Source organism: Pyxicephalus adspersus, chromosome 1, assembly GCF_032062135.1.
Source record: "Pyxicephalus adspersus chromosome 1, UCB_Pads_2.0, whole genome shotgun sequence".
NCBI lineage: Eukaryota > Metazoa > Chordata > Amphibia > Anura > Pyxicephalidae > Pyxicephalus > Pyxicephalus adspersus.
The window spans coordinates 124,598,374-124,625,860 of NC_092858.1; the positions used below are offsets into that span (position 1 = coordinate 124,598,374).

A 27,487-nucleotide genomic window follows, 5' to 3' on the forward strand; every position below is an offset into this window, starting at 1 on the left:
TCGATTTCTGAATAGAACCAACAATGTAAACAGCATTTTCCAAGACTTCACCTGCAATAACTTTACAACTAGAAAGGTGGGCCACTGCTTTGCGCTAGTTGTAGCATTTTTCTATTTTATTGTTTTTCTTTTTCGTATGGACTTTAAGTGAAAAGAGTAAACAGGACCGTGGTTTTTTAATAATATTCCACTGTGTCCAGAGCAAAGTCTTTGGGTGGCATATTTTGGGTTGCCTTGTTTACTGCATGTTTGCTGGCTATTAAGCATGTGCAACACAATGTGCAGGCATACTAAACCGAAGTTAATGTCCTACTGTTTGTCAGTGTCATTTATTTCCAGCTAGAGCTCTTTTTAGTGACTATGCCAAGTTTCTTGAAAAGAGCTCTTTTGACCATTGCAGGCACTCTATGCTTACCAGAGATTTTAAAAAAAAAATTGCAAAATCATCACATCAAAATCATCACATCAAGTCATCACACACCAGTTGGTCTATGTTGAACAGAGACAGTCTGAAATATTTTTTGTTACTACTTATTTCCCATTGTTGAGCCTGGGAATATATTTGATTTTTATCCAGTAAAATTAGTTTATTAGTTCACTACCAGCATGTTGTCTGTTTGATTTGACTGTTATAAATATAAATATACTAACCTAAAAACTTTCATTTACTGATGCATCTTTTCTCCTTTGCCAACAAAAGAGCCTTTTTATTTTGTGAATAGGAAGTAATTGGTCAATTGGAGAGAATAGGGTATACAAAAAACAGCATGTTTCTGTGAATTGGAGCTGCCACACTGTTGCCGAGCCACACGTATGGCTCAGCTTTACTGTTCCCTGGAACTAAACTTTGTATCTTTGTACATTAACAAAGCAATGGAAACAGATGGGGGTACACCAAAAGAGGTGTTCTTTTATTATGATTGGAGTTTTCTTAAAAATCAGCTAAATACATTCCAGATGCATCAAACCAAAAAGATTGCAAAGCCTTACAGGTAATTTTCTTTGCCAAACAGCCACATTCTGGGTAGAAAAGCCTGTCTATGACCAGGATCCTCTAGAGAAAGACCTTTGCTCCCTGTGGTAAAGCACTGACTGCAGAGTTACAGTGGGAGCTCTCTAACCTTCAGCCGTTGCTATGTACAGAAAATAGGCTTCTTTTCCACAACACACTTGTCAAAAACAGGTTTTTCTGTGCAGGATGTTTCTGCTTTCAAAAGTCATTTTCTTACTTACTGTAAGACTTTTTGTTTTGATGCACTTAGAAATCAAATCAAAGGTTTAATGTAAAATTCTATTAGGAAATCATCTCCTTGGTACTCTCTCTTAAATAAATAAAATAAAACAAAAATAAATCATATCTGTTATTCAGTGTTCCATGACAATAAAAGGGATGACATTTTTAGCTATTGTAAATTTTATTTTGTGCTTGTCTGTAAGAATTTTAGAAACTACTGGAATGTTCATGTTTTATTCCATTAGTGTAAAGCTCTACAAGTTCAGAAAGACCTGGAGAATCAGTTATCCAAAGATAAGTCAGAAAACCAAATACTAATGAAAAAAGAGCAAGATCTTGCTGTCAGTTTTGCTAATCTTCAGGTACAGTAATGATTTAGTAAAAGTGTTTTTAAATCTAAAAACAACGTCTGTTTCATATATTGTGGATTTCCAGTCCTTAGACAAGATTGCTGCATTGTTTTTTTTTCTGGCCCTTTATTCCTGGCTTTCCCTTTATTTTAACCTGGTAATCATGTGAATAGTACATTACATTGTCACAAATGGTTACAAAGACACAGGAGTTTTGGCAGGATTAACAACTATACTAATTATTTGCTGAAAATGTTTTTAGGCTGAGCAAAAAAAAAAAAAAAAACAAATGCAGCCACCACACCTGAAAATGGTTTTGCAAAATATTATTTTTTTACTTGGGTTTTTATTTACCCATTAGTTGGTGATGATATTACAGCTAATGAGCATACAATAAAAATCTGTATTCCTGATACTTAGCATTTCAGTGCTTAGTTAAATTGTTTCCAACTGACACAAATGCAGTATGTGTATGCTCCCATCCATTACACATCTACTATAATAGATGTTCAAAAGATGCCTCTAATTTTAGAATCATCTTCTGTTTAAAATACAGGAAAGCAAGACTTTGAACAGCTGCAAACCTAGTACCATTTACACAGCTGGGAAATAATCATTTTATGAAGGTAGAAACTATTACTTTAGTATGAAAAAGAGTGGGTTTGACGTAGGAAAAAAAGATGTTAAATAATAGTCAAATTGCCTTAATATTCATACGTATGAGGTGACCACCACACAAAAACCTCACCACCACACTGGGTTGCAGCAAGCTTGCTTCTCTGCTTGTCTCTTTATTTTGCTGCCTTAGTGTACATTATATCCTAAAGAAAACAGTGAGTTTAAAGTTTCAAATGATTTTAAAACTGGTAAACATAGTTAGTTGTGAATGCAGGAGAGAACAGTTATAACAGAACCTTTTTTTTTTCTTCTTTGGTTGAGGGTCAATCTTTTTGAAAGATTTTCCCTACTTCTTGTGCCAGTGACATCTTTGTTACCTGGAAAAAGCAAAGTGAGAATTCTATTTTAACACATTTTTTTATGTAGGTAGTGAAAACAATAAGCTTTTTAGGTGTCTGTTTCCCCGCATAACTCTTCCTTTTACAGTTACAATTTTGTCATCAAGAAAAGAAAGAGTTTAATCCCTGCAATGAGACACAGACGTAAAAAAAATCTGTTATGTATTGTATTGGGTTATTATTTTCATTTTTCTGTTATAGGTCCAGTTTCATAATGTAACAGTAGAAAATACTGACTTAAAGAAGTTGCTTGGTGATTTACAAAATGTTCACAACCACTTATTGGAGACATCAAAGGACAAAGATGTAAGAATATGTTTATAATATATATATTGTATTTGGAATGTATGCTGTTCCCATATATTCCTCTAACCGACCTCAATTTTGGTGGAAATGTTATGTCCAGGGAATTTTCAAAAAAATTAAAAATTGGGCAGGCAGGTATAAAACCTGTTATCCCAACTATACTTTAACTTTTTCACCATATCCACGTTTCCCAAAAATCCCCAGTCTGTTTGTGTGCTCTCATGTATGTGGCCAAATGAAGCTGTATTAATTTTGTTTAATGTTTCAACCTTTTTTTTTTCCAGAATGAAATTGATGTTCTAAAAACACAAATAAATGTTTTAGCTGGGGATATAGACCATTTGTCTAGACATATTGATGAACTGAAGGCTGATATAAGTACAAAGGAGTAAGTATGGGGTTTAACAAAGTGCAAAAATAAATAAAGCGGATTAATAAGAAAATATTTGAAGTATGGAATTTGAGCAGCTGAAGATTGAGTATAGCAGGGTTTCTCTGATAGACCTGATAGGAACCCCTTGAAAAAACTAAAAGTTTAAAAGGTCGATAAACACTGTCTTCAGGCCCTATTAATTAAACAGGAAATCTGACACATGGACTAAACTGCAACCTCCTGCACAAAGTGCTTTCAACTAGTTTCCATTAAGTTGAAAAAAGATTAGGAGTGCAGTTAAGCCTGCAAACTACAGCGGTCAACTGCAGTCCTGAAATTAGCCTTCAAATCACATAAACACCCAATGGATAAAAAGAAACATCTCACACAAAGGTTTCCGTTTCAGTCCTGCTGTCACAGTGAAGTAAATTGGGTAAGGAGCTACCTGGTGGAGTCCCCAAAAACTAAAACATTGTAACACACCTTTCACCTGGGCATCTATTCCATTTTTTCCCATAAGGTATTAGATGCGGCAGTGTGATGTACTTGTTAATGGCAATAATTGAAAAACACAGCACTTGCCCCTCTGATGTTTGTTTTTTTGGCTTTTGCAATGTTTTTTGCAGTCTTTGCTCTCCATATGGTTTGTTACTGAGCAGTCCAGGAATTTCAATGACAAGGCTTAGCATTTTTTAGAGGCCACACAGTGCTGGTCTCCATGGAACATGTATAGGTAAATGTAAGACCTGTCGATAGTTGATTGCTTGAGGTTACATTGAGGTGTTTATTGCCATCGCAGCTGACTTGATATCTTAAAACTGAATTGTCTGGTTGCCTGTTTTACAAGTTAACATGGGTACTGTTTATGGTGTAAAACCACTTTGATAAACATTGATTGGCAAAAAAGGAAATTAAAACAGTGCAATATAAATGATGTGTTCATTAATTCTGTTATTTATTTTTTTGTTTAACAGGTTACAATATGCAGATCTTAAAACAAGTTATGAAAAAATAGCCAAAGAAAAAGAAGAAACCCAAATCACTGATTCTACTGGCAAGGATCATTCAAATTCACAAAGAAATATCAAGGTGTGTTTAAATGTTTTTTCTTTTACAAACAAAGCATGTAAAACCATGAAAGTGTAACGTGTACATTAAACCTAAGGGCATAACATTCTTTTGAATAAACGTTTTTTTTATACTTTCTTTGCATGTCACTGTGATCAATGACATAAAATTCAAAAATTAAATTCACATTAAATATCAAAGATAGTAATGTTGTAAACTCACAACCAATTTATATTCATTATAAGTTTACCCACAATCAGCAATGTCTAGCATATAAATTTGTGTCCACTCAATCACATATCCTGTACTTTAAATCTTAAATGAAAATTTGTATTTTGTCACTCAGCATCTCTGTCCAACTTGGGTAAAAAAAAAATATATATATATATATATATATATATGTGTGTGTTTTAGTACACGCGGTGCACTAATAAATGTCCTAGGGGACAAAAAAGCCTCCTTTTAATAATATACCAAATATAAATTCCCACTCTATTCATCTAAAAATATGTATACCTTTTATACAACAACCTGTGTTGATGTAAATTGTGCACAACACATTCGTAAAACATGTCCTTACTGTTTAAATCCCCAACTTTTTTAATGTCAAAATTAAATTGAGCAGGAGTTCCCTCTCAATTTCATGATCTTGTATGTAAGTGCTATAGATTTAATTTGTATTGTAGTTTTTGATTTGTATTTATATGATATGTTCTCACACTTAGGTCCTGGTGTAGAAGGGAAGGGTTTGGGTTCATAGAGCACTGGGCTGACTTTTCATTGGGGTACAACCTGTATGCCAGAGATGGTTTGCACCTAAATGAAAGGGGGTGTGTTGTGCTAGGGGAAAGATTTAAGGGAATGATGGAGGGATATTTAAACTAGGACAGAGGGGGGTGGGACAGTCAAATAAGGTGGCAAAAAGGTTAGTCAGGGGTCAGACACTAATGGAGGGTGGATTTGGGATAGTTGAGGGGAGGATTATGGATAATTGTAAGGAGCTTCCCATGTTACAAACAAACATTGAATTGTGCAGTACTAGTTGTACTGAAAAACAAAGTGATTTGGCAAACAAGGATGGTAAATGCAGCAATGGTTTAAAGAAACTGTTCACCAATGCTAGAAGTCTAGCAAACAAGATAGGGGAGTTGGAAGCCTTAATGAGTGAAGAGAATTATGACTTAGTTGGCATTGCTGAATCCTGGCTTTGTTCTTTGCATGACTGGGCTGTCAATATTTCTGGGTATACTCTCTTTCGTAAAGACAGAGTCAAATGAAAGGCTGGTGGTGTCTGTCTGTATGTGTAAAGTGATTTGGAAGTGAATGTGAAGGAAGAAATTGCGGAGGGAACAAGTGATGAGGTTAAGGCATTTTGGGTGGAGTTGAATGTGTGGTTGAAAAACACAATTAATGATTGGAGTCTGCTATAGACCCCCCAGTGCTAAGGAAGAAATAGAAAATCAACTACTAGCACAGATAGAAAAAGCAGCAAAAAGTGGAAGTGTTTTTTTATATCTGGGATATGTTTACTTCCCTAGTGGTTGAACTTAATGGATTTATGTCTTTTTCCAACCTAACCTACTATGTAACTATGTAACTTTGAACACAATGTATTTTAAACAATGTATTTTTAATGTTTATACAAAATTGAATTATTAAAGAAATTATAGATTTTGTTCATGTTGAAGCCATTGCCTCTAAAGTCCCAGTTTTCTTTGCAAATTTACAAAAATGAATATTTAATCCTTGAAGAATTTGTTTAAAGAAACATTCATGTATTTCATGGATAACAAAGCTCATTTGTTGGTAGTTCTGCAAGCATGTTAAACTTTTTTTCTTTTTTTATACCGTAAGTTAATTAGGTAGTTCTCCTGTGTCACTGTTGTGAGATCGCCCATAGCAACAGGGGGTGTTTTAAACAGGAAACAGGGCCTTCAGGTTTTCCGTGCAACAAGAATTTTTATTCACTCATACTATTTACACACAAAAACAGGCAAAATAAAACAAACAGCAAAAATAAAGCCTGGCCACTTGGCCTCTAACTCACTGTTAGATCCTTTACTAACAATCCAGCCCAACCTAGTGCTGACATGCAAATGGATTTCTGTTTAGACCTGTTGGGAATATTGATATTGATTCTCGTTGTGTGTATAAACGATCAGTTAAAACTGATTAGAATTATTACTTTTTGCCCGTGAAAAGCAAACAGAAGGGCAAAAAGTTGCACACACATGTAGAGCATTTTGGGACAACTGCTTGATTGTTTTACCAGAATCTTCTTCTCAGAAGATCAATCTCTTTGGTTGGTTAAGTGCAAAATTGGCATTCTCTATGCTTATGTGTATTGGGCCTTATGTAACGTTCACAGACTAGTGGTTTTTCAAACACTATCATTTACTCTAAGGCTACGTACACACTTGCAATGCTTCTCATCCGATAATCGGCTCAGGAATGATATCGGACGAGAATCTGGTGTGTACAGCGCCAGTTGTCTATCGTCAAAACGACCGTCCTGGCAGGTCCACGAATGATGGACGACGAATGATCGTAATGGAAGCATAGGGGGGAGCGTGCAGCGTGGTGCCGTGGTCCCTCTCGATAGAGAAGAACGGTGCTGTATGTACAGCACTCATTCAGGCATCGCGCAGTCCTTAGTTCTTGGAAAAGATCATGAAAGATCCTTCCAACGACAATTATTGCACGTATGTGTACCCAGCTTAACTCTATCAGTGTCCAATAATGATTTTTATGGCTTTGTCTTCAGATAAGAAATTAGTTCCTGTCAAGCTGCCTGACTTCAGACTTGTAATACAGGCACTGGCCTGTGAGTCAAGGAAAACATGCGCTGCACATTTAGTAACAAAGTTGTAACCTACTGGGACGTAACCTACACAGCCGCAATGAATACATTCAATAACATAATTAGTTATTGGGAACACAATTATGACTTTATTTGTGTAGCTTCAGATCAACTTTAAATGCAAATCTTATCTGTCTGTGGACTATTCATCTACCTTTTTTTCCTTTAATAATTCATTTTGTCTTGATCTAACATGTTCTATGTATGTTTATTTATTTTAATCTATCTATGTGTAGTGTAGTAAAAATATTTTTCTTTTTCTATGATTAAATTTAGAAAAGACAATGTGACTTTAAAGGAGCAACTGAAAGACAAAGACAAACAAATTAAGAACCTAAGCAATGAATGTGAAGATGAGGTATTGCCTTTGTCATATGCTTGTTAAGATTGCTGTCAAGTTGTGAAAAAAATCACACATGCTCTTCCTGATTAAGGCAAACAATCTAATATTTGAATTTATCTCTTGTGAATATTGGCCTGTAAATCACTGGCTCTAAATATGGATTTAAAAAGACAGCACTTAAGAATAACATACCTTCAAAGTGCATGTTAAAACTTCCTATATTTTCCTTTTTGTTCCTTCCCCACTTTTTTTCATCATCAGAACACATAATATCACATTACTCTGCACTATTGCACCTATCAGGAGCCCTCTGCCCTGATGCAAGAAATTATTATGCAAATATCAAAATGCCTTAATTAGGAAATATCAGTGTGGCCAGGTAGTCGGGATAGGAAGGAAATGACTAGATGATGGTGGATGTTCTTCAGCCCAGGTCCTATCTACATTACTGAAGCTTTGAATGCACTTTTGACTTATATTTGGTAGATAGTTTCACATGTGTACATGGAGTTCCACAATTCTTTTATTTATACAGCACCAATTCAGCATTTGCTATTATCTAGATGAGCCTATATAAAGGTGGTTATACAATCTATTCTATGATTCAATTACTCTCCCTTAACAAGCCAAATTTTACTAAACAATGGTTCAACATGTATACCAAACTGTTTGCCAGATTAAGTGCATTGATTACAAACATGCAGCTATCTATACATACATACATACACACAGATCAAGACACACGACCACAAACTGTCAAAATTTTTCTTACCTGTTGATTGTTTCTCATACTTACCACAGATGGGTTGCAATACCCTGTATCTCCAGCATCCCAAGTGGCTTGGTTGCTCAACAGGGGATCCAACATTCATGCCCCTATGTCTTTTAAGCTTTCACTAGATCTTAGTCAGAGCTTGTCCTCTGGCACCTAATTACTCAGTGGTTAAATAAGGTTTTCCAAGTCTCAGACCAACCCTTGCTTATGATAGATTTATGTTTCTATCTTGCAGTGAGCTAAGATTTTTTTAACTGTTGAACAGTTTTTTATCTTGCTTCCATGTGACCTTTAGTTGGCTGCCACCTGGACAATGTCTTGCCTGACTTTTTGAACCCTGGATCTCCATTTATACCTGAATGGCTGAATGGGGGCTAAGCTATAGGTAACGTGTTCAGTATTAAGCTGCGTACACACGTCCAATAATTATCGCTAGAAACCACCGACGAACAACCAAAAAAGTGACCAACAACGCAGACGAACGAGCATTGTCGTTGGAAATGAACAACCGTCACGGCGGATCTGATTGGCCGACGATCGTTCACTATCGTGTGTACAGTCGTTCAGTGATTGTGCATGTTTCTGCGGTACACTTTCTCCTTTACATGTCACTTCCTGCATCGTTCAAACGATTGTATCCAGCGTGTGGACACTGTTGGTGGATTATATTTGAACAATCATATAGTTACAGCATGTACAGAATTGTGCACAATATGATTTTTTAAGTATAATCGTGCATAATCGTTGATCGGTCGTAATCTTTCGTTTTCTAACAATAATTATTGTAAGTGTGTACCTAGCGTTAGATTGACTGAATAGCACTGACATTTGACCAGGGCCTCTCACAAACTTTTGAGATCATTTCACTGTTTCAGTAAAATAGTGCGGTTAATGATTGTATCTTTTTTTTAGAAAAGAAACCTTGAAAATGAATTTTCCAGAAAAGAAAAACAGCAAAAAGCGTTGGAAAACAAGGTAATATATTAAAAATAATGAGTTATGGTTGATACAGCATTTTAAACGTAAATAGAAGAGCAGGGTTTTTGTAGGCATTTCATTTTCTTGTTATCTCACTTTTTATACAGATAATACACCCCCTCCTGAATTTCTGTGCAACACTTCATGTACATCATTGTTGCAAATACATTTCTATACAAAAATGTATTTACAAACCTAAAAACCAGATTTTTATACATATATAATATAAAAATGTATAGGTACAATGTACTTTTTAATTATCTTTTACACTTGTAAGGCTTAAGAGAAATCATTATGAACACTAACTTTAAAATGTTTAATGTTTTGATAAAAATTACTTTTGCAATGTACATGCTTAATCTTTTTCTTGTCTATGTTCCATATTTGTAGCTGTGTACGTTAAAGAAACAGATTGAAAATAAAAATAAGGCAATAGAAGAGCTGCAACATGAAGTATGTATTTTAATGCATCTTTATAGGTATTTTGGGCAATGAAAAAAGGGAAAACAACAATGCAAGTTTGTGCAAAGGCTGTTGCATGTGAGGTGTCATTGTATTAATGTGTAAGGACTCCCAAACACTTGGTTCAAAAGTGTAAAGTCCTTGATTCTCTGTGGCACTTACATTCAAGTCATTTATTTTTGAGTGTTTTCCTCACTTTTTAAAATATTAAAAAAAATTAGTTAGTCCTTAGTCATTGTTTGAGGATAAGTTAAGCACCTCCTCGCCACATATTCTTCTAATTTTTATGAGTTTTAGGATTGAAGAATAAGAATCGAAAGTTGTATAACTCAGAACAGAAATTACAGTAAGCATGTACAGTAATATAAAATTACATGACTCTTCATTATAAAGAACATTTTTCTGTGCGATTGAGAGAAGCCAGGAAGGACATCAGCACAAAAGTCCCTGAGAGGTTTTTCTTCAGTTGAGTCTAGTTTGCTCCAAAAGGGTTATGGTATATGGATACCACTGACAGGAAAGACAATTTGTGACTGCAGTCTGTCAGCTCTTATGAAAGTAATGCTTTAAGGAGAAAGGCTAAAGATGAATGTAAAAAATAAAAGGGGGATCAAAACCACAAAAGAAAGGGAGCAGGATAAGTGTTTCTGCATATTCTTAATAGATAAACATTATTCATAATCCCACTGTTATAGGAATAATAATTAACATTTCATTATTAAATGCACTTTTACGCCACACAACCTCCACCTAAAATATTCACAGTTCTGCAGAGCAGTAACCTGTCAAGCTATAGATATGATTTCCACTAAAATGAAAAGAGTCCACAACAAGCATTAGCAAGTAAATATTTTCATAAGTCTAAGGATCCTTGATGAAGACTGGGCAAGCCACAATCTAAAGTTGAACTTACCATTTAAATGTTATTTAATATTACCCTAATTAATGTCACGCATTGCTTATAATACATGCTTTAGTATTATCACATCCTACCTGAACTAATAAGGTAATACTTTAGGGTAAAAAAAAGATCCCATAGATATGCAAATTATATTGACAAGCTCATGTTTTTAGAACAAGTCTTTAAAGAAGAAAATAAAAGAAGGTTGCAAACAGTGTGGTGATTTGGAATCTGAGGTATGTTTTTCATTGTTCTCTGATTCTTAGGGTAACAATTATTTTTAAAGCAAACCTAAAGTGGAGTCTCTATTCCATAATTTTCAGCACATACTAGGAACCTCTAGGTGTCTTCATGTCAGATACATTACCCATCTAACTGTTAAAGGCATCCTGAATCTTTAGAAGTTCTAATATGCACATATCAACCTAGTTTCCGCAAGTATCTGGACTTCTCTTAAACTTTAAAGTCCAGTTGTTCAATTAAACTCGGTTTAAATCAGCTAAATACATTCCAGGTGCATACAAAAGGTTTTATAGTTTGTAGACTTTCTAAAGCAGCGATCTTATTGCAGAGGAGTGACGCAACCCTGTACTTTGTGTGTACTGAAAGATGAACACAAATATAGAAGCTGCCATAGCTGATCTACTTTTAAAAAGTCTAGTTGACAGGCCTTCAAAACTTAGTTTATTTACCTATAACATTTATTCAAAAAGTTAAAGAACAGTCAGAACTTATTATCGGCACACTTTTTCTGGGTCGGGGTCTACTGAAGCAACTAAAATCACAGTGATAACCAGGGAACTAGTGTTTTTCAAAGGGGGTTAATAATGCCAGCTACTAGTTGCTAAAACCCATAAATAGGTTGATTTAACTAAAAATGTTATCACATCTATGTAATGATAAAAATGTAATGTAAAAAAGTGTGAATAAAGTACTGCATCATATCTAGAACCCCAAGTAGTAGTACAGAAAATGTTTGATTATTTATACCAAAACTGCTTGCAATGTTTAGAAAAGTTTTCTATAAACGATAGCTGTTATTAGGGCTTTAGAAGATTTTGGCCCCTATTGAAAAAAAATTGAAAATAAAAAGATCAAAGGTTCCACTTATTACATAGGTTTTTATAATTTTCACTTAAGTGGCATGTAAATTACCCTCTATACACATTATTTGGATAAGTGCTGATCAAATTTTTAAATGCATTGAGTTTTCACTGTATGTCAATTATGCTTGTGAAGGTAAATGGATTGCATGCACTGATTGAAAAAAATAAAATACAGTATGAAGAAACAATTAACCTAAAACAAGTAGAGATGGAAAATGAAAGAGCTAAAGAAAACACTCTGTTTGAAGAGGTATGTTTTTACAATGTATTTCAGTTAGCTGTTCTCTTCTGTTTTTTTTGTTTTTTTGTTTCTTGAGCAGTTAGTACTGATGTAAAAAGAAAATCACAATGGTGTGAGATTCCTAACCATGCAGTGGGCGTAGCAGTGTGATTTTTAAAATTAATGTGTTATACTACCAAAAGACAAATGTATGCGGCCGGTGTGTGTGTTAGGAGGGGTTGGGGCCATTTTAAACTTATACAATACTAGCAATACATTTTCTTGGCTCTCCTATATATTGGCATACCAGGGGAGTAATGTTCCATGACTAGTCTTGTTACAAAACCCCAAAGTGGGGTCATGTAGCAATGCTGGCACAAGGGAAAGCCATAAAAGAAAAATTAAGGTATGTATTTATTAACAATTTTCCCTATTTATGGCTCACAACATGTTAACATACCAAAAAAAATGGAAAAAAATATTACCAGAAAATGTTCAACAGTTGAAGACTGCCATTGGAAACCAGGAAACAGTGGAACCAAAAAACAAAGAATCACCCAACTGGTTGCCTTACAAACCAAAACTGCTAGGATGTAGAAACATTACACTCTGAATGAGCCCTTATCTTTTTGGAGGGGGAATACACAATAAGAAATATGTAGTTTAAATTGTTTTTACCACCCATGAAGAAATCACCCTGGAAAATACTGCTTTTTCTACTTACCTAGGATTATTAGGAGGAATGAAAATTCTTTCTGAGCTCCAGAATGGTTCTATTCCCTGCTGGTAGGCAATCATGATCTTCACCTACTAAACAGAAGCTCTTTTGTGGCTTTATCCTGTGTGTGGAGAAGTGACACCCAGTTTGACTATATGGAGACCTTAGTCAAAAACATCTAAGCTGGGTGCAGATCTTCTTTGTCTGGAGATGTGTGACAGTAAAGTTCTTTAATGGAAAGAGTGTGGTTACAACACTGCATATTCACAAACCACTTCCATCACAAAAACTGCAAACAACGAGAGATATCTAACTAAAGTAGCTAAAGTTCCATTTTTATATTTTTATGATCAGGCAGGTTATTATTGCACAGACAGGTGATGTCCTTTCTGCAATATGTGTCTTAGCTGCCTGATCGCTTTGGTTGCCAGGGAAACTCAGAATTCACAGCTGTCCTTGCGTGTGCTGTTATCCCTCCATGGGCAGAAGATGGCTGAAAGTCCTCCAGAAGAGAAAAAAAGAAACAGAATGGCGCAGTTAGTAGCTGGAATGCCATAATTTAAGTCGGGTTTAGTTCCTCTTTAGGTATAATAATTCTTGAACTTTCTTTAGACAATTACTTTTCCGAAGTGGGGGACATTTTTGACTTCAAAAAGAAATCTTTTGGAGGGTGTGCAGCAAATTTCAGCCTGTAACCTTTGGTGATGATATTCATTACTGTGAGAGGTATAAAGAAACAATGCTTCAGTCAATTAGAGAACAGAATCTCTGTCTCAGACTCAGACTTCTGCCTGTCAAGATAGAGGGCACACTGGCACAAGGCAATAGGAGTCTCACCCCTATTTAGGAAGAAGCACATTAGGGCACTTGGCTGCCACCTTGATCACATTCACAAGTCTAAGGAACACCCCTTTGACCCAGCTCTGCACTCCACAGAAGCATACAGGTAAATAAAAAAGGAGAGATACAGGGAAGAAAAGAGTACTGCCTCACATATGAAACATTAGCCAACATTTACCGGTATTTTGAATTAAGTGATTAACCATGCTAGTATCGCCAGGAAGTTTTACTTCTAAAAGGTCTAAAAGGAAGAAAGTAGGAAATTATTTAAGGAATTTAAAAAAAAACTTGGTGACAAAAAATGAACAATGGCATCGGAGGTCAGGCGTAAATTTAGGGGCTAGCTAGAAGTTTGTCCTAAGAGGATTCAGATGTGAAGCCAACCCTATGGTATACTGACAAGAGGTTAGCCAGAAAATCCCATTTAATCACATGAGAATTGCTTACTCAGATTTTCCTGATCTGAGGATAAAGACTGTTTAATTTGCGAAGCGTATGCTCACCTTGTTTTTCTCATCAGAAAAATGATTATTCAGCTAAAATGACATGAAGCTGTGTTTACTTCACCTTTTCAATCAAGAGCAAGCAAAACATCTGTTGTTTTTTTTTTGTTTTTTATTTTACCTTTTTTAAATAGTCAAATAAAACTTCACTTTGCTAAGTGAACAGTCTGATTTAGTAAAGCACCCAGGGTTTTTTCTTTTCTTACTGTGACACCAAGGCAGAATTGGAGGTGGAAGAGAGATATATTTGCCCAAGATTCCTCTTTTATGTGAGGTACATTTGCCCAAGATTCCTGTGTGAAGTAGCAGGTGGAAGACTCTCACCTGTAAGATAATTAATGAAGAAGCACTGAGGGTGAGGATATAACATAGAGCCAGGAGCTCAGTCAGTAGCTTGGCTTGGAGAGACACAGACAGGGGTCTGTGTGAGTTCAACTCGGTTGGAGACACAGACAGGTGGGCTGAGTGATGAGCTCTGCTGAGAGACTCAGTCTCAGACTCAGACAAGTCGGTCTGGGTGAGTGAGCTCAAAAGTGAGTAGAAGGTTGCTGAAAGGTTGGTTTTGAGCTGACAGGGAGAAGCCCTCCAGCTGATAGACAGGGACGTCTGATGTATAGTAAGTGCCAGACAGGCAAGGTTTTCTTTTACTGTTTTGTTATTTTATCTGCAACCTTCAATAAACTTGGCTGCAAGCCAGCTTAAAGCTGATACCTTGGTGTGTGATCTAAGTTGGATGAATTAGACAAGGGTCCTTTGACCCCAGCAAAGGCGATCCTGAGCGTAACCCCTTACCTTACATATTCTGAGGCAATATTGTATGCATTGTGCATTTTGAAGAAGTGAGTGTCACACATTTGTGAAGCTTCCTTTTTTTTTTACAATAACTTTGCAGACCTTTTTTACTATTATTATTTTTCTATAAATATTTTGTAAATAGTTTACTATAAATATTGTTTTTGGCATTAAGGTTCAAAAGTTAAAGTTAGCATCTGATGAAGCAATAAAGCTACAAAAAGAAACAGATGTTAAATGTCAGCAAACCATTACAGAAATGGTGGGACTTATGGAAAAGCACAAGGTAAATTTAGAGGAATGTGTTTTTTTTGTTTTTTGTTTTTTTTTTTTGGTTTGTTTTTTTATTACATACTGTTGACTTTTTGTCACCTTTATATCTTTTACTTTATAGGGTCAAATCACAAATCAAGCTACATAAATTATAAATATATATATATTTTTAAATGGATAAAAATAAATTGGAGGCCATTTAAAAGCACATATCCTGAAACATGTGTTTTGTGCTTGCACACATTTTGTGTGCTTCTCTTAGTGGGCATGCCTGCTGCAGCCTCTTTCATTACTCTTTTATTGCTATTTTGGGACGGGTTTATGAAACGTGAACTTGTCCTGTACGTTTATGTACATCTACACAAGCAGGGGTCAGCAAACTTTTTAGGGTACTAGGCCATTTTAGGAGGTCAAGAAGGCACACTAGGCCGGATTCTTTCCCGAGTCCCTCGCTGATAGCTCCGCCCCTACCAGGAACGCCCCTGAAGGGAAATCCCTCTCCTCCGCAATGCATAGGGAGGAGAGGGAATGCCCCTGAAAGGAAATCCCTCTCCTCCGCAATGCATAAGGAGGAGGGGGAACGCCCCTGAAAGGAAATCCCTCTCCTCCGCAATGCATACGGTAGAGACGTAATGTCCTCTTACCCCTTACTCCTGGGATGGACTACTGGCTAGGTAAAGGCCAGAGTAAAAGGCAACGCTGCCTTAAAGCATCTAAAAACTTTTACTCCATTGTCTATTTATAGTGTCCTAGACTAACTTAAAGTGTTAGTTCTGGCCATGAAAGGACAACAACCCAGCAGCAGAACTGGTACCTATGTTTTTTTGTGAGGAGGAACAGTGGGAGCCCTGCCAGAGGCCTACAAGATAACCTCCAGCAGGCTACGAATGTGCATGTTTCTGTCCAAACTATTAGAAAGAGAACGCAATAAAGGTAGCACGTGGGTCTGATTTCCTGTAGTGGGACCTGCAGTGGGTCAGGGATGGTCTAGGAACACATATCCTTGTTGGGTCACCCTGATCTCTTTGTGCTAACTAAGGATACCCTGCTAACCATCCAATCTTACACCAGTGCAGGTTAGTTTCTCCTGGTGCAGGACAATGCCAGGCCTCTTGTGGCCAGAGTGTTAAAGCACTTCCTGGATGGCAAAAAAATGACATGACATTCATTGGTCTTGATGTTCCTCAAACCTCATTCCAATAGACACCTTTTTGGACATTATGAATCGATGCATCTGACTGGGAGGTATAAATTTACACACGTCCGATCATTTTGTGCGTTTATTTTTGGTGAGTTAATTATTTTGGTTTCTGTTAGCGGGCCTTATGTCATTTTGTTGTCATTTAGTACACAGTCTATATCAATAGAGATGTTCAACTTTCGGTCATCAAGATCTGAAATGTGAATTTTGTGTTCTCTTAAATTTTTGAGAAGTAAAAATTAATTAATTGGAAATTACATTTTGAGGGTGAAATGACTAAAACTATATTTTTTTTTTATTCTGTTAGCATCAATATGATAAACTAATTGAAGAAAAGGACGTAGAACTGTGTCAGCTAAGAGCAAAAGAACAGGAAACAGTTTGTTCAAAAGCTTTACTGGTAACAAGATAGTTATATCAATATTAAAATACCCGCTTTTAAACTTGGCATGATCAATATTTAAAATTACAGCAGTTTATGACATTGTTTAATTTCTGAAATTGTTAATTCATAGTAATAGTGTTGTAGTAGAGGCAGCATTTTCTCCTCAGTACTGTGCATTTCAAAAGTGTTTGTTTTCCAAATATTTATACTAATTATCACTCTTTGTTTCACTATTAAGGAAAAGGATCTGTCTAATAAAAATAAAGAAATATTTGATCTTAAAACTGAGCTTCAAAAAGAAAAAGAAGAAAAGGTAATAGTTTATCGCTTGAATGTGTATGTAAACCTAAAGTAAACCATTTTAAAATTTTGGGTCTAAATTTTTTGTCCATGATAATCAGCATGTGGCAATGTTAACTTTTGACTAAATTATAAAAAATAAAAATACAGCTGGCTTTATCTAGTTTTTTGTCCATGGTAACCACAGAAGCAATGTGGTCAATGTGCACACTTTAAATTTGTAATAGGACCCACAGGATGCTGTGCTAATGGTGTGCTAATTATCCCATATTAAGTTTGTGGTCCAACCAGGGGGGAATCACAATGGCTTTCTGATAGGGTCACACTGAGCAACCAACTATGTTTTATCATGCTTATCCACCCACACACATAAGAATAGAGCTCTGGGGTCATGTGACTGCTGAAATAAAGTACATTCAAGGTACCTTTTACAATTTGTTAACATTTCGCTTTTTTTTTTTTTTGTTATCCTTGCTCACTGGAAAGCCCACTAGAACTCCATGGAGATATATACTAATATTACAATTATTGTATACCTGGGGGGGGGGGTTCTTAGAGGGTACTTATACCTGCCTGCTTCATTGCCCATGGATTTGCAAGTGCAACCATGTTTTAATAATGTGGGATGAAACCCTCTTAGGCTTTAGATACAGTCAATAAAAGTTCTCCCATGCTCCTCCTCAGTCTTGATGTGTCATGTCACAGGGAGGCAAGGAGCCTAGCACAGCTGTATCTGAAGTCCTATGAGTGTTTAAGTATAAGTGTGTGTGTGTGTGTGTGAGGGGGGGCGTGTCCTTGAATAATGGGAAATTTTTGCTGGAGAAGGTAAGTTGATATTTGCTGGGATGACAGGGGTGATTTATTTATATATATGTTGATTAAAAAAGGAAATAAACTCAAAATCCCCCAAAACACAAGAAATACACCTATCTTCACTCCCGCAGGGCAGTCTCATCCATCTGGAGGTCTCTTCCCTTGGGTCCCACATTGTCCTGGCATCCGTCTTCGAGCCGATGCTCTGGGTGCCGCCATTTTCTCCTCCCAGGCGCAAGATCAGTTGAAGTAGGTTAAATTAAAACTTGCCGATCTCACTGCACATGCGTGAGATCGGCAATTTTTTTCCCTTTTCACGAAAAAGGCTCACCATGCCCGAGATGCAGAAGGAGCACCCAAGAGCCTCCAGGGTTGCAGGGTCACAGCCCGCTCCTTTCCTAAGCCTGGGACTTGTACGGGGACATGTTCCTCCAATCTGGCCATTGCGTACCCCCAGAGGGGTCCTTCTCCTGACTGGACCACCGGTTGGCGACCCCTGCATTATTGGGTTGTCTACCTATTAATTTATGTAAAGTGATAATTTTGAGTTTAGGTATGCTTTAAAAGAAAAACTAAGCTTAGCCTCCTCTACTTTTATTATGGTCACTTGAGGCTCCAAGTCCTGTCAAGCATTCTCCTAATAAAGATGAAGAGGGTCCTTTTTAGGGTGCTCAAGATGATATAATGGATATTTGAATATTCCCTATTGGGAATCCAGAGGTGGGTCAGGTCCTAAACTTTCAGTAGGATAGCAGCAAAATCAGCAGTACGACTGGACTTCAGCGCTGACTCACCAGTCATTGAAGAAGCATTGGAGAGGGTTAGGTAACAGTGGTAATTACGGGGCTTTTTTAAAATAGGGAAATGGGTGTATGGGAGGTAATCTATGCCTGCAAGTGTGCTTAAAAGTACTTTGCATATTACTGTTAATACCATTTTACCTGAAAATATTGTTTAATATGTTTTAAACATTTTGTTTTAGAGAAAAATTTTAAAGGAGCAAATACAAAAAAAGACAAATATTAAACACAAGGTAATTTAAATGTTTGTAATTAAATTAAAATACAATAAAATCTGTATGTTCAGTTCAGAGTTTCAAGGTGTTTTTGTTTATAGGATGTCCAAACTATGTATGCAGAAACACCGAAGCACTCATCCAAAGTAGGAAGTATACAAACTTCCTATTCTTTGTCAAGGAGATCAATGCTAGCAGAATTATTATCACAAAAAGAGCCTGATCAAAAATATGATCACAAGGTTACATCTCCATGGACCTCTTCTAAGAGCTGCAAGTACACAACTCCAAAGGTAAACATTTGATGAGAGTCAGTCATGTGTTGTGGTAAAATCCCAAGAGAAAATAAGAACATGACCAGCATGTTGAAAAAGGCACTAGTTATATTTTTTATTAGTAGGAAAATCATTCACTTCACATGTATTTCATCAAATTTGATACTTACATGTGCAAATCGATTGTGGAAGGCAATAGGTAGTAAGAGAGCTATTTAACCCCTGACACTTTCAGCTGACACAATTCTTCCTAGAAAAGACTGAGCATTCCAGTGTTTGATAGTGCAAAGCAAATAATAAACTCAGAGTTGTGAACAGGCACAGGTCAGAAGATGAGCTTTCAAGAGTCCTTTCCAATGTCCAAGCAGTTATACAAATTTATAACAGAACAGGTCATTGTTGCTTGTGACAGCAATATCATATATATGCTCCATAAATGTGGCTTGTAGAGGAGGTTTGCAAGAAAGAAAAATTGCTGCATTAGATTTCAGCTGAGCTTTGCCAAAATGCACCTTGAAGATTCTAAAACAAGGTAGAAAAACGTGTCATGGTCAATTGAGATCAAATTAACTAACTGCCCTGAATATCAAACAGTATACCAACCAAACTGACAGCCAATAGACCTCACAATGTAAAGAATACTATACTTAAAGAAAAGCATGGAAGTGATAGCATCTTATTGTAGATGTGTTCCTCTGCAGCAGGACTGGGGCACTTTTTTCAGGATGGAAGGAAAATGGATGGGGCAAAATACCACCAAATGCTTGATAAAAACTGACTGCCCTTTTCCAGAAAGTTGTCAGTGGAAAGAATGTTCACCTTCAAACATGACAATTACCCAAAGCAAAAACAATTGACCACACAGTGGCTGAATGAAGAATGAAGGTAAATATCCTTGCAGAGCCTAGTCAGAGTCCAGACTTAAACCCTTTCTCTAAAGAAATACGGGCAATTTTTTTAGTCCAGATGTTTAAAGTTAGTAGAGTATTAGCCCAATAGAAGCAAGGCTATAGCTAATGAAAAAGTGGTTCCACACAGTACTGCCACAGAAGTGATCCTTTCACCATCTCAGTGTTAGAAGACACCTATCTGGCTGGTGAACCCATGCTGTGCGCCTCCGCAGTATCACACCTTGTTTATTCTGTCTAGCGGTGTCATTTGCAGGAGCAAGGAGAACAAGAAAATAGCAGTATGTCCTGCTTCCTGTTAGCCGTGCAGCCTGAGATCAGCATCCCCCACATATACTCTGAGGCTGTGCACAGCTGAAGGAATTTTAGAAGCAGAGTCCTGATTCCATTTTGCCCATTCTGGGCTGATAGGACGTTCTGCGTACAGTCCTTATTTGCCTGTTGTAGCATTAAGCTGGGCTGACCTGCTGATGGTGTGTTGTTTGTTAGATTTACCATTATTACCCAGCCTGTTTTTGACCATGTATGTATGCTGCCTAGACCGACCTTGTGCCTATGACTCTGCTTTGTCTTTATGCTTGGGTACCTCGTCTGGTGGACTGATTACATCAGGCTCACTATTCTGGACTTGCCTTTGCTGGAATACTTAGTACTACATTATCTGTGGGCTCCTGGCTCTCTATCAGTTCTTCACCAGATGCCATCCCTTGTGCAAACAAGTCCTGGGGGCAGCAGTTTACTCGGACGGTGCATCTAGTCTTCCGAGGCTAAGCGAGCGCTGGGTATAGGCGAAGAGTGCAGCGTTAGACTGGTGCTGAACAGTCAGATGTTATATATTATCCAATGTGTAAAAACAGATGTAAAATTTTGTGTTTGCCTTTATTTTAGGCTGCAAAACAACAAAATATGAAAATGTTGGGGTGATTCTTTTTTATACTCACTGTACTTTGCTGTGTTTGCTGCAATGAGAATGTTCTATGAATACATATTTAACTGAATATATTGGCTTTTTAGACATATTCTGTGAAGACCCCACCAAAGGATGTTAAGTTACATGAACTTGTTCATGCATATGCAGAAGAACCCGCTAAGAAGAAACAAAAAGTTGCCGTTGATTTTGATTTCCATTCTGATAGCTCTGACAATACAGACATTCTGGTAACATATATCAGTCAACATAAATATTATAATATTAGTTTTAATTGTTAGTAAAAATAATTATATACTTAAAATATACATTTAGTTACCATAACTTATCTGCCAATATTTTTGGCAAAATACAGTGACATAGTTTGACAGGTATTTTTAGGGAAGTTTTTCCAAACAGACTTCTGTGCAAATTTTCCTCTTCTTTTAATAAAAAACTTGTTAATACCTGTCTTAACTTGTTTTATGGGTTTATTTACCTGTATTTACTGATGAAATAATTATAGTGAACAGGACTTTCTGCTGGGTACTATCATGTTGGATGTGACATCAGTAGCCTCAGGCAGACAGAGAGATGTCTCTCATCTTAAATGATGTTCTTTAGCATTCCCCTACTATCATTTACTTATGTTCCAAGCTCATAAAGCATCCTCTCATTTATCTGATGATAGCACAAGGAGTGTGATAATAGGAGCATACAGAAATCTAAAAATATCTAGCGGCAACACATCATTCAATCTACACACATTATGATCAGCTACTACGTTCTACACAGTTTTTATACTAATGATTGTGCTTTTTTTAAAATTACTTTATTGTTGCACAGATATTATCAGTTGATCACACCTGAAAGGTCTAATGTTTATGAACAAGTAGCTGTGCAGGCACTTGTTTGCCTACATAGTAGCATTGGAAAGGCTTGAGCAGGGCTGACGCAGAGGAGAAATGATTCTTCCAGAAAGTGGACTGAATCCATGTAAAATAACACTGGTCACATGCAAGTGCATATCATCCAGTACTGCTGCAAGTATTTTATTTAAAAACAGAGGTCTCATATATGAGTCTCTTAAAATGTTATTTGTGACGAGGCATCTCTTTTATTTTTTTTTATCTCCAATCTGCAATTGTGTAAATAATCCCATCCAGGATCCATAGTACATGACAAATATTTTGCTAACATGTTGGGGAAACTGAATTTCTGAAGAAACTGATCCGCAGCCTTCACATACTTTTACTGGTGTAAGCTATTTGAAAGGGTCATACCAAAAATCAAAAATCAGGTCTGCATTTTGACATGAAAGTCTTTAAAGACCTCTGGGAAAAACATGGAGCCTATTACGTATGGGCAGGAAATTCAGTTAATTATATTAAAATAATTAAACAGAGCTGAATTTGGCTCACTTTACAGTGTTATTTCATTCTGATCTATCAGACACATGCTTCCAATTTCTTATTCACATTCTAAAAATATCCTCTAAGACATAGCTCATTCACCTCTTTTTGAGACTTCTTTGTGCTTCATGTGCCTTTAGTCTCCACTGTACTATTCTTTTTGCTGCACTTTTTTCAATCATTCTCTCAAAGTGCACAATCCACATTATTATTTGTGCTTTTATGAACCTGGCTATGTCTGCATCATCTAATAATTGCTCTTTTTTGTGGTTCATTCTTATTGTCCATATTCTGTTTTCGTCTTGTAAACCCATAGATCCTACTCATTATTTTTCTCTCAAATACCTTCAATTTTAGGGTCTTGTGCGGACATAGTCCATGTTTCACAGCTATTTATTACCACTGGTCTTAGTATAGTTTATAGATCTTAATTTTTTCTTGTTGATCATGTGCTGTACCTATCATTAGATGTTTATAAGTGTGTTAACATTTGTTACCACTGTGAAGTCTTACATTAAAATCTTTTCTTACCTAATGTTCTTATGATAGCTTCTAAGACAAGGTTGATCAAAGCTATCAAAAGTGCATCACCTTATCTAATGCCACTGTTTATATTAAATACTTCTGTCAGGTCTTCTTGAATCCATCTGGCAGCTCTAGATCTAGGGAGGGCGATTTTAATTACGTTTATCAACTTCGTTTACCATATAAAAAAAAATCACATGTATGGTGCTGTGATTTTAGGATTTAAGGTAGATCAACTTGATCTAAATCAGCTAAAGCCATGGTAACATTTAGTATTTCTCAGTCCTCACGTATAGTATTTACCTTTGGGTAAATACTTTTTTCTTCTTTTTGTTTCAGTATCTCCTGGACTTTCTGTTGACAATCACTGTTTTTTTATTGAAATTCGAAGTATTTAGTTAGTACTTAGTTTTACCATGGTAATTCTAAACCTGAATCTGGCTTTCACAAGATTAAGATCGGAGTCACCATTTGTACCTCTGTATGATTGTACAACCTCTGTGGATGTATCCAACTGTTTTTATACTAGAACATGATTTACTTGACTACTTTCATTGGTGCCAGGGATAATTCATGTCTCTTTGAGGATGGCTCTATAAGGGAAACAGGTGCTGTTTACTCTAAGGTTATTCAGTGTGGCTAATGAGACAGGAATTCTGTTTTCTTTGTGTAAGCATTATTTGGCCATGAAATCTTGGTATATTTCCATATGCTGATCTTGGTGATTAGGTCGCCTAGTAAAATTAGACAATTATTTCCCAAAATGTTATTAATAAATTCTTGAAGCACATCATAGAATTGTTTGATGTTTGATCAATTTCTAACTGTTACTAAACAGTTGGCACATATACATGAATGAATTAATGTTATGAAACCTACCTTTTATTCGCAACTTGTATATTCATTCATTAACTGACTAAAAGTCTAAAATTGAGTACTGGGTTTTACTATTTACTGTAAAATCCTAACCATAGCTACTTGGTTTTTCAGGCCACTGTAGAAGAATGTATAATTCTTCTTCTGAACTGATCCCTCTTTCTACCTAATCTCTTGTGGCTGGTTGAATCCATTTTGTATTTGTCTAATACTTCATTCAGACTTTGTAATTTTTCTTTTGCAAACCTTTGAGCTCTATGAATGACCATTAACATCAAATCACACTGATTTAATAAAGATCTCCAAGACTGGAGAAGATAGACTTTTGATGGGTAAACCTGGGTGATTCAGCAAACTTGGAATGGATTTCATAAAAATAATCTGCTAATTGTTGAAAGTGTTTTCAATCCTGGACCTGATCTGTTTCGGATTTGCTGGATTAACCATAATCCCATGATAGTCTATCTTCCCCAGTCTTGGAGAGCTTTAATAAATCAGGCCCAATATGTATAATAATCTTCTAAAAAGCATAATCATCTGAATATCAATAATATTAGTAAGTGTCTGTTTAATTTTAGAGATATCCAAACTTCTAAAGCTGTTAAATATTTATTAAAAATGGTGCATTAGCCAGTATCTGATAAACAAATGCGCTCACCAGATAGACCAGGGGTCGGCAAACTTTTTAGACTACTTGGCCATTTCAGGAGGTCAAGAAGGCACACTAGGCCAGAAGAAACAAGGTGTCCAAGGAAAGGTTTTTTTATTTAAAAATACAGTACGATCAATGGGAAACGTTCTTAGAGACAGATACAATATCAGGGTATTGTTATTAAGGTGATTATCAGTGAGCTGAGAGCGCAGCTTGTTCTTTCAAAACTTAATCTAGGAGAACAGCTGCTCGCACGAATAGGTGCTGCCAAACATTGCGATTACATGCTTGGCTTGGGCTAACAACGTTGGAAACTGAGCATGTGGCAGCCGACGGTAGAAGTCAATGAATGTGTCTGTACGTGTGCGCGTGCTTGGCATCGAAATGCCCCTTGAGATCCGATTGCTTCAAAGTGCTGTTGGTGTCGTTGCACACTAAACACAGGGCTTTGTTGCCACGTTTGACAAAGAATAATTTGTCAGTCCATTCGGGGTTAAAGACATGACGTTCGAGCTTAACCTTCGGGAGACTGGTAGCTGCGCGTTGCTTTTGCTCTTTAGGCATAGTAACTGGGGATACTGTGTGGGAACTCGATGGTATCGTGGGAACTGGCGATAACGTGACAATTCAATTAGACCGGATCCAACAATAAATAACTAGGGGGGGCGTTAGGCCGAACTTGAATACTGGCTAGGCCATATCCGGCCTAAAAGCTGTAATTTGCCTACCTTTGGTATGAACCATAAAACTTAGGTCTAATATAAGTATAAGTACCGGCAAATACCATTCTCTCAACCACAAATTTCTCCGTCCCCTTCATAACACACTGCTACTTTAATGGGATGACCCTCTAACAGCATCATGTTCACACCCAGTTTGTATTCTATTCATACAGATCCTGTATGTATAGAGAGAGAGAGAGATTGCCTTTGGCTCTTAACATCATTTAAAGCTACATACACACATCAGATGATTCTCGACAGAGACAAACAGTAAGGGTCATTCAAGGTGAAAATCTGACATGTACAGCAGTCCTTTGACATCATTCATCATAAATTAAGTATCTATGCACTTCAAAAGCAGAATAATGATTTTATATGTATGTATTGTATATAACCATTATTTCATTTTTATTATAGGGATTAATTAAAAAGGATGGCATTTTCAAAAGTCTACATATGGCATCTTATACAACCCCAGGCACCCATAAAACAGCTTTAGAAAAGGTACATTGGTATTGCAGGTCTTCCTTGGTTGGTATTACTTATTTATATAATGTAGAGGCTAGGGTTCGTATAGAAGCAAATTTAAATATTTAAAAGAGTGTACCAGATAATTCTATTTCAGTATAACAATGCATTCCTGTACTCTAAATAAATGATTTATTATTTTATTGGGCTCAAACAACTATGTGAATGTTTAAATACTGACAAAAATAAAATTAGCGACCAATGAAACCTAATGGTAGATTGCTTACTGCTATAACGGAAATGTTCTTATGTACGTATACAATTTATTTCTCTTTTCCATTTATCATTACGTGGCATGCTATATGTTCTCTGGATACGACTGGTTACTGGATATGACTATTTCTGTAAAATTGTATGCCTTTTCACGCTTTTTATTTGCTTTTGCCATCTGTATACACTGGTTTGAGTTCTGTAATTGTCTGTTTTTATTGGTTGCTAATAAAAAATAAATATAAAAAAAAAAAAAATACTGACAAAAGATTTTTTGAAAATTGGGATCTTTTGAAAAAGCAGCACAATAAAATAAATAAGAAGAAAAGTAAAAAATGCAGCAGGGTTTAACATAAGAGGGTTATCCTTGGTGTACCACAAGCTGCTCAGTACTCAGGCCACAAAATGTCTTTGTACTCGGAAATACCACAAAATTTAAAACAGAGCAGATAACAATATCAACTCTACGTTATGAATGGGCATCTTAGAGCTAACACCACAAAGCCTATCATAAACCTTTTAGACACTGTACACTTCATCCGTGCTCATATGGATTATAATAAAATTTTCATTTAGTAAAGAATATTTTCAGTACTTCTGTCATTGAACATTGTGTAAGAATTTTGTATTTTATAATTACCAGTAATTATTTTATAATACCAGTCAAGATTATTTGTGTGTGTTTTTTTTTTTTTTAGAAACTCACTGAATCATCTATAAAGTCCAGACTTGCTCTCAAAGACTCTGCAAACAAAAATATGAGCCAAGCTGGCTGGGAGGATCTTCCAAAAGTAGTCCGCGGACGAAAAATGAAAGCCACTGAAAAATGATTTCAATAAAAAACACAGAACCTGCCAAATTTTATTCCTAATGCTTTGAATTTTTAAAGATTGTTGCATTTGTTTAATGTTTTTTATTAGTTTTATTTCAAGACATTTCGTTCTGTGTATACTTTTATAGAGGAGGTGATAGCTAAAAGTATTTTCAACCATAGTAATAGTCAGTATTTTCAATGTATTCATACTTTCTGATATCTGTTTTTATTTTTTCTGCTTCTGTTTCTTTGGAAAGTCTCATTGCCTGTATTTGGCAAACTCTTTATTTTAGCTTGCATAATGGATGCCCTGTGTTTAAATAAGTTGTTTTTGTTTGTTTGAAGTTCTTATGACTAAAATAACGTAACAATAAACCCATATTTGTCTAGTTTTTTTTGGTGCACCTTATATATCTTTAACAATTGTCAAATAGGTAGTGCAGGTTGCAAGTTAGGCATACTGGAGTCCTCATACACATACAAACCCTGATAGGGGCTTCAGTACAAACTAAAACAAGGAAAGTAGAGAAATTGCATATTAGCCAGTTTTCATCTTCCAGTAAATGAGCAAAATTAACAAGAATCCTGGATGTTTTTTTTCTTTTTTTGTGTCACTGGTTTTCAATTAACCACTAAAATGTGTTTGATGGATAGGATATAAAGTTTAACACCAGGTAACTTTATTTCTATTCTAGATGTCCTAATACTTGTTCACCGTGAATTTAATGTGTGCTTGTGTGAAGATTCCAGAAAAAAACTATTTTAAACTTCCCCTGCCAAGTACAATAGAAGTACTTTTGGCACTGCACCAGATTTTGGAGGCCAT

General features: G+C 36.1%; 1 protein-coding gene across 1 annotated transcript; it reads left to right on the plus strand.

The window, feature by feature from the left end:
• The first annotated feature begins 1,475 nt into the window (after nucleotides 1-1,475).
• Nucleotides 1,476-27,036, plus strand: LOC140332539 (synaptonemal complex protein 1-like). The gene is made up of 18 exons (XM_072413794.1): nucleotides 1,476-1,596; nucleotides 2,802-2,906; nucleotides 3,191-3,294; nucleotides 4,254-4,368; nucleotides 5,073-5,080; nucleotides 7,484-7,565; nucleotides 9,238-9,300; nucleotides 9,694-9,756; nucleotides 10,840-10,902; nucleotides 11,906-12,022; nucleotides 15,021-15,131; nucleotides 16,627-16,719; nucleotides 16,943-17,017; nucleotides 18,800-18,850; nucleotides 18,934-19,125; nucleotides 21,030-21,173; nucleotides 25,527-25,613; nucleotides 26,546-27,036. Exons 1-18 carry the CDS (start codon nucleotides 1,552-1,554, stop codon nucleotides 26,675-26,677), a joined length of 1,650 nt encoding a protein of 549 aa, XP_072269895.1. The 5' UTR covers nucleotides 1,476-1,551; the 3' UTR covers nucleotides 26,678-27,036.
• Nucleotides 27,037-27,487: the final 451 nt, after the last annotated feature.